Source organism: Belonocnema kinseyi, chromosome 8, assembly GCF_010883055.1.
Source record: "Belonocnema kinseyi isolate 2016_QV_RU_SX_M_011 chromosome 8, B_treatae_v1, whole genome shotgun sequence".
In the NCBI taxonomy this organism is placed as follows: Eukaryota; Metazoa; Arthropoda; class Insecta; order Hymenoptera; family Cynipidae; genus Belonocnema; species Belonocnema kinseyi.
The window spans coordinates 79,128,678-79,136,820 of record NC_046664.1 but is presented as its reverse complement, the minus strand read 5'-3'; the positions used below and the strand labels follow the sequence as shown (position 1 = coordinate 79,136,820).

The 8,143-nt window shown below is 30.8% G+C and overlaps 1 protein-coding gene across 1 annotated transcript in view; it reads left to right on the top strand.

Annotated features, from left to right (window-relative positions):
- LOC117177947 (lysosomal alpha-mannosidase-like) overlaps nt 1-8,143 on the top strand; it is a 57,425-nt gene that overhangs the window by 39,005 nt on the left and 10,277 nt on the right. The window contains exons 14-15 of the mRNA XM_033369076.1: nt 4,753-5,029; nt 5,149-5,388. Of these exons, the coding sequence (XP_033224967.1) occupies nt 4,753-5,029; nt 5,149-5,388 (517 nt within the window). The remainder of the gene's footprint in view (nt 1-4,752; nt 5,030-5,148; nt 5,389-8,143) is intronic.

Below are 8,143 nucleotides of genomic sequence, written 5' to 3'. Positions count from 1 at the left end.
GCTACAAGTTATCTAAGGATGGTACTATAGAACGCCACCTCAAGGTAGGCCTAGTGGCGCCATCTCTTGGTCAGGCCGGAAACTTATCAATCCACCCTCGTATGATCGAAATGTTGAATTCTAGAAAAGATAACTCAAATCAATCGATACGAATGATTTGGGAATTAAACCGAAAAACTTAAAAAATGACATTGTTGTCAATCGACAGTTACTCGAAGCGAATCTGCATCATTCAAAATCAACTTTTAATTGATTCCGCAATATTCTCGTGGTTTTTTATTTCACTTTAATCAGCCAAATCATTCAAAACGTTTTTGTTCTTAGTTCGATTTCATGCCGCATAATAAATACGTCCTCGCTTCTTATGTCTCATTTTTTTAATCATTCCGCTTGATTATTCTTTAAATCCAATTATTTCCCATTGTTCTAAGCATAGTGTTCATTGCCTTTTAATGTTATTATGCTTCATGATACTGCATTTATTTGGAATTCACACTTAATAATTTCGCATTGTTCTAAACAAAATATTAATTCTGTTTCAATCCGTTATCATTCTGTAAGATTCCGCTTTCAACAATGTTATCGAATGCTTCCAAACATAGTCTTATTTCGTCTAAATTCATTATCATTTCAAATTATTCCACTTTCATTACGAATTCATTTCAAAATGATTTTGCATTATTCCAAACATAATTTTTATTTCGTTTAAATCCTGTATGATTGCAGGTGATTCTGCATTCACTGGAAATGATTTTTCAGTATATCAAACATAGTTTTTATTTTTCCTAAATCTGCTATCATTCAACGATGATTCCACTGTAATTCTGAATTAATTCAAAAATGACTTCCCATTGTTCTAAACAAAATATTAATTCTTTTTATGTAAATCCGTTATCATTCTGCAAGATTCCGCTGTCAACAAAGTTATCGAATTATTCTAAACATTTCTTTCTTGTAGTTATTATTATCACTCTCAACTATACAAATGTCATTACAAATTAATTTCAAAATTATTCTGTATTATTATAAAGAAAATTGGCGACCTGTCTCAATCTCTGATAATTCCACATATTTTTGCTGACATTCCAATTTTTTTCCAAAATGATTTTGTATTATTTCAAACATAGTTTTCATTTCGTTCGAATCCTTTATCATTCATGATTCTGCAGTCATTAGAAATTCATTCCAGACGATTTTTCAGTATTCTAAACATAGTTTTAATTTCCAATAAATCCACTATCATTCTCCTTGATTCCACTCTCGTTTCAAATTCATTCCAAAATCACTTCGCATAATTATGATTATTCTAAACAAAGTTTTTCTTAAAATTCCGTCTTAATTCCATACAATTCCGCATTCATTCAGAATCGATTGCAAATGATTTCGCATTATTCGAAGCAAAATTTTCTTCCTGTCTGCTTTTTTTTATCATAGCGCATGATTGTTTTATCATTCAGATAATTTCCCATTATTCTAAACATAGTGTTCATTTCTTTTCAGTATGTTATCATTCTGCATGTTACTGCATTCATTCGGAATTCACTTCTAATAATTTCGCATTGTTCTAAACAATATATCAATTCTGTCTAAATGCGTTATCAGTCTGCAAATTTCAGTTGTCACCGATGTTATCAAATTATTCTTAGCATCGTTTTATTTCGTTTAAATCCATTATCATTTCAAATTATTCCACTGATATTACGAATTCATTTTAAAACGATGTGACATGATTATGAACACGGATGATTTCGCATTATTCTAAATAAGATTTTCATCCTTTCTGTTTATATTATTATTCTACGAGGTTACCGTGTGATTCCAATTTCGTTAAAATTAATTCACTCTCTTCTAATTATAGTTTTCATGTCATTTGAATCCGTTATCATTTCAAACGATTTCACTATCATGCCGAATTAATTCTCAAAGGATTTTGTGCAATTATTATGAAAAAAGTTTTGTTTGCTTTTGATTCTATTCTCCTTCCGCATCATTTCGTATTCGTATAATATTCATTGCAAATGATTTCCTATTATTCTAAATCAAATTTCCATTCTGTTTAAATTGTTTATCCTTGCGAATAATTCTGCTGTCAATCCGATTATTTCACATTATTCTAAACACAGTTTTCATTTTATTTGAACACATCGTTTCACATGGTAATGTATTTATCTGAAATTCATTCCAAATGATTTCCAATTATTTTAAGCAGAATGTTAATATTGTCTAAATCCGTTATCATGCTATATAATTTCGCTGTCAATCTGGTTAATTCGCTTTATTCTAAACATATTTTTCATTGAATCTGAATCCGTATCATTACAAATTATTTGGAATTATTATGAACAAACTTTTTGCCCTTTGCGAATCCATTGTTTTTCTGCATAATTCCGTTGTCATTCAAAATTAATTCCAAAATAATTTCGCTTCCTTAAAAACAAAGTCTTCACTAATTCTGAATCCGCTCTCAATCTGCATGATTGCACATTCAATCGGCATACGTTCTAAATGATTGTGCATTGTTCTAAACAAAATTTGTGAGTTTTCTGAATCCTAAATCATTCTGCACAATTCAACTGTCATTCCAAATTCATTCCAAAACTATTTCTCTTTATTCTACACAAAGTTTTCATTTTATTTGAATCCATCCTTATTCCGTATGATTTTGCATTCGTTCGAAATTCACTGTGAATAATTTCGCATTGTTCGAAACAAAATAATAATTCGGTTTAAATCTGTTAACATTTTACAAGATTTCTCTATCAACGATGTTATCGCATCATTCTAAACATCGTTTTATTTCGTCTGAATCCATTATCATACCAAATTAAACCACTGTCATTCCGAGTCAAATTTAAAATGACTTCGGATTATTCTTAACAAAATGTTCGTCCTGTCTTAATTTTTGAGCATCCCTCATGATTCCGCTGTCATTTCGATTTCTTTCTAAAATGATTTCTGATTAGTCCAAGCATAATTTTAATTTCTATTTAATCCGTTATCATTCCACATGATTATGCATTTATTCGAAATGCATTTCAAATTATTTTTCATTATTCTAAACATAGTTTTTATTTCGTCTAAATCCACCATCATTCTCCATGATTCTATTGTTATTCCAAATTTTATTATTATTATGAGGAAAATTTTAGTTACGTCGAATTCCATCCCTATTTTCTACGATTCCGCATTCTTTTAGAATTGATTCCAAATGATTTCGCATTTTCCTAAGCAAACTTTTATTCCTGTCTGATTTTTTGTCATGACACCGCATGATTCGTCTGTCAATCGAATTATTTCGCATTGCTCTGAATATTCTATTCAATTCGTTTTAATATGTTATCATTATTTGCCAACAATGTTTCCGAGTTATTCTAAACATAGTTTTATTTTGTCTAACTCTATTATTATTTTAAATTATTTTACTGTCATTTCAGATTCAGTTTAAAAAGGTTGGGCATCTTTATGAACAAACTTTTGATTAAGTCTGAGCCCATCCTCGTGCCGAATACTTCCGAATTCATTTGAAATTCAGTGCTAAATGATTTCGCATTATGCTAAACAAAATTATTATCCTGTTTGTTTATATTATTATTCTACGGGGTTACAATGTCATTTTTAATTTCTTTGCCAATAAATTCACTTTATTCTAAACATAGTTTTGATTCTACTTAAATGCATTATCATTTCAAATGATTCCACTATCATTCCGAATTAATTACAAAAACATTTCGTATAATTATTAATTATTTTAAACATAGTGCTCTTTTGCTTTAGATCCCTTAAAATTCCACATGATACTGCGTTTATTAGAAATTCGTTCTAACTCATTTCGAATTATTTTAAACAGAATGTTGATTCTATCTAAGTCCGTTATCAGCATTTAAGATTTCGCTGTCAATTCGATGAACTCGCATTATTCTCAGTATATTTATCATTGAATCTGAATCCGTATCATTCCAAATGATTTTACATTATTCTAAACAAAATTTTCGTCGTTTCTTAATCCGTTATCATTCGGCATAATTTCGCTGTCCTTCAAAATAAATTTCGAAATGATTTCGTATAATTAAAAAAGGCCTTTATCAAGACCGAATCCTTTCTCGGTATATATTCCAAAACGTTTCGGATGATTCGACTTACAATTCTAAGATTTTTCTTTATTTTTATAATAATGTTTATTTCCTTTGAATCTTTTATCATGTCACATGATAATGCATTAATTCGAAATTTTTTCCAATTGATTTCGCATAATTGATTTCGCTCCAATTTGGAATTTATTTGATGTGTTTTCTCATTATTCCAAAAAAATTTTTATCTGTCTGAATTAGTGCCCACTCCAAATTACCCTGCATCAGTTTCGAATCAAGTTTTGGCTTTCAAATTTGTCCTGAATTCAGAAAAAGTACTGCGCAATAATAAATAAAAATTTGAAAAGTTTTAAAATTATTTCGGAGATAATTCTATCGACGAAATAAATAAATAATGGAATTAATTTTCAGTTCAATATATCTCGATTCGTGCTTATTTAAATTTAAAAGTAGTCAGACTAGTTACATTTCATGGATTCAGAGGGATTCGGGTATATACTGGTTCGTTCCGCTTAAATTGAAAACTTGCAGCTACATGTCGCGAGACATACATATTGCCTAACATACATTTATTCAGCAACAGCTTTTTTCATGAGAATTGTCAAATAAAACTGATTAATTAAAATTTGTATCAATAGAAGATATAATTATTCACTTGTTCCAGTGATGAGATCGGGAAAGAAGTAATAACCAAATACACGACAGACTTGAAGTCAAAAGGTAAATTTTTAACCGACAGTAATGGTCGAGAAATGTTGGAACGAAAAAGAAATAAACGACCCACGTGGGATTTAGATCTCGTCGAGCCAATTGCTGGAAATTACTATCCAATAACGACGAAAATTTCCCTGAGGGATAAAAACAGAAAATTAAAAATGGCTGTACTTACTGATAGACCTCAAGGAGGTGGTAGTTTAAAGGATGGTGAAATTGAACTGATGGTAAAGAACTGTTTCTTAAATTACAAATTAATTTGACTGTAAATAATTGGATAATTTGGGAGCAAATTAGGAATTTATTATTTCAAGAGTATTTTCTGATAAAAAATGGACTGTTTCAGGTTCATCGAAGATTATTGAAGGATGATGCTTTTGGTGTAGACGAAGCTTTAAACGAAACGGCTTATGGAACAGGATTAGTAGCCAGAGGAGAACATTCCTTAATTATTGGAAGCGAATCGAATTCATTCGTACTTCGCGAGAAAAATGAGGCTGTGAGATTGGCCCTTCGACCCTGGATTTTTATTACACCTCTTGAAAATACATCCTACGATGATTGGAAAAAAAATTATAAGATGCAGGTAAGCTTAGAAATGATGTGCAACTGTTATTAAAAATAGGCAGGATGCGTCTACAGAAAATAGTTTGTCAACCTTCTTGAATATAGTGTGTAGAATAATATGTCAGGCTGTGGTACTTTTATTATTTTGGAGTGCAAAACTTGTCGTTTAGGCTATTTTAGAATTCAAAAATTAAATACAGTGAAACTCTTAGATAGGGTCCCCTGATATAGTTCTTCTGAGAATTGAAGCCGTGCGCAAGTAGGAACAATAGGAGCTGCGGCGGATGTGCGGTGGTCAACCACGGTTGAACAAACAAAATTGTTTACATCCGGAGCGGAAGTCTTTCGGATTTCTTCCCCACCACCCCCAACCCTAAAACCGGCACAGTTTCAGAGTTTCGCTTTAATTTTAATTCTCCTCTCTTCTCATATTTTCTTTTTTTGTCCGCACTTGTCCATACTTTTAAGTTAAGCAAAAAAACGAGAAAAGGGGCAAGTTTCTCCAAAGCAAAGGAAAAACGAAGAAATATTTGAAAAAATTGAAAGGTGGGGATTAGGGGAAGAGTGTAAGATCTGAAACAGTCTCCTGTCACCGAGAGTTGAAAATAGTTGACGTGTTGAAAACGACCGTGTGGCGGCGCTAGTAGTAACTTTGTTCTAGTTTTTTTTACGGTTATGTGACTTTTGTCACAATTAAAAGTATTTTTCTTTTTTTTAAATTGAATCACACTGAATTTTGTCAGGGGGTCAAGTGAATGAAAAAAAGTTCCAGTTTTTAAATAATTGTTTTATGAGCAATTTCAAGAGAAAATTAAGAAAAAATCACAAAACATTTTGAATTATTTCATAAAATTTCTAAAAAGTGTGTAAAGGATTCTAAATCAAAAGTTTGAAATTTTGCCATATTACATAAATTTAGAATAATTTTTTATAATTAATTTTAAGAGCTTATTTAAAAAGATCTTAAATATTTCAAACATTTGCAAAGAAGAATCTGACAAATCTTAAGGCCATTTATTTTTTATTTTGCAGAATAAATAAAAATGCAGAAGAAATTTAAATACTTTTTAGAGATATTTTTAGAAATAATTCAAGACGTTTTAAATACATTTGAAATATTTCAAAACTGGGAAACATTTTAGAAAATTTATCAAATATTTCTTGATTCTTTTCCAACTTCTAAAAGTCCTAAACATATTTTAAAAAGACTCGAATTTGTTTTGTTTTGTAAAATCCGAGAAAATAAAAATTTTTCTTTAAAATTTGATTTCACCATGGATTTCTTAACACTTTGAAAAATAATTTGCGATTAATTTGAGTGTTGTCAAAGATAAAAACTATTCATTAATGGTCTTTAGGCTAAGAATAAAATTTAATACAAAGTATGAAACAAATATTAAAGTAATCAATAAAAAGGAGATTTTTACTTTATTTTGCAATATCTGAATAAACGACCTCATACCGAGGTACAGAAATAAATATAATATACATTTGATATTATAGAGTTGACCATAATGTAGAAAAGTTCGCATTTTCGACGAAATTAAGTGCGATGCACAATATACGGGATAAGAATGTGTTTATTTAAGCCAAAGAAGCTTTAACAAAAGAGAATTCACAATCACCAAATGACAGTTGTCTGAAGCTTTGACTTACAATTTTAAAAGGCTTGCGCTCAAATGTGGGTTAAATAGAAAGATCTAGCGCTTAGCGCGAGGTGAATGCATCATCGAGCGCGAAGCGCGAATTGAATATATTAACAAGCGCGATGCGCGAAACAAATATATTCTCGAGCATGCAGCGCGAGAACCAACAGTCGCGCGTCATAGGCGCGCTCAAGCATGCCAGAAAAGCGAGCCGCGCGCATGGCGCGCGATCAGAATATTCCCGCGCGGCGGGAAGATTTTCTTTATTTAAATTATGTCAATTATTCTGCTTTTTCCTATATTAAACAAAATATTAAGTTAATACATAAGTCTTATTTAGTACCTGATTTTACTCTATTAAAAAATTATTTTAAAGGGTTTCTCATATTAATTTTGTAAAATTTATGCATTTTTGCCATGTACTGCTATCGCCACTGCACGGCCGTTTTCAACTTTCATAAAACATTGTTTACTTTGGGCAGTACAGTGGAAGCACGACCCTGATCTGAAATATGAAAGTGAATTTCAAACTTATCAAATTATTACTAAAGTGCAACCTTGCACAGTGGGGCAAGAAAAAACGTCCGTGGACAAACTGATTTTCAGAGGACTATTATCCGATTCTAACTTTTTATTCAAGTGAAAACTAATAAAATTTCGCATCGAACTGTCATAGTCAATTTTTTAATTTCTGTTTATTTTCTTGTTTATTTAATAAAAAAATGTCTTGATGGGACTTTTGAAGTATACTTGTTTTAAAAAATGCTTCTATTCAATCAAAAATACCTAGAAAACTGAATAGTCTAGTAGCAAGGGAGGTTTTCGTGGCCCTTCAATGTCCGTGAGGGAACCTAAGTTATTTTTATGTATTTTGGCCTCCTGAATCCGATTTTCGAAGGTGCCAAGCCGTAAGTGGTCAAATTAGAAAGTTACTAACAAATTAATTGTTTAAACGCTCATAACTTTTTACCTATTTAAGGTACAGGGCCCTGTGACATATCAAATGATCCCAAATTTAATAAAAACTAAGCTCGTTTTTTCAAATTGAAAAAATGTTTATTAGAACCAGAGATTTTGCAAATAAACCAAGGAAAACCCACGCGAACGGAAAATTTCATTGTTTAAAAG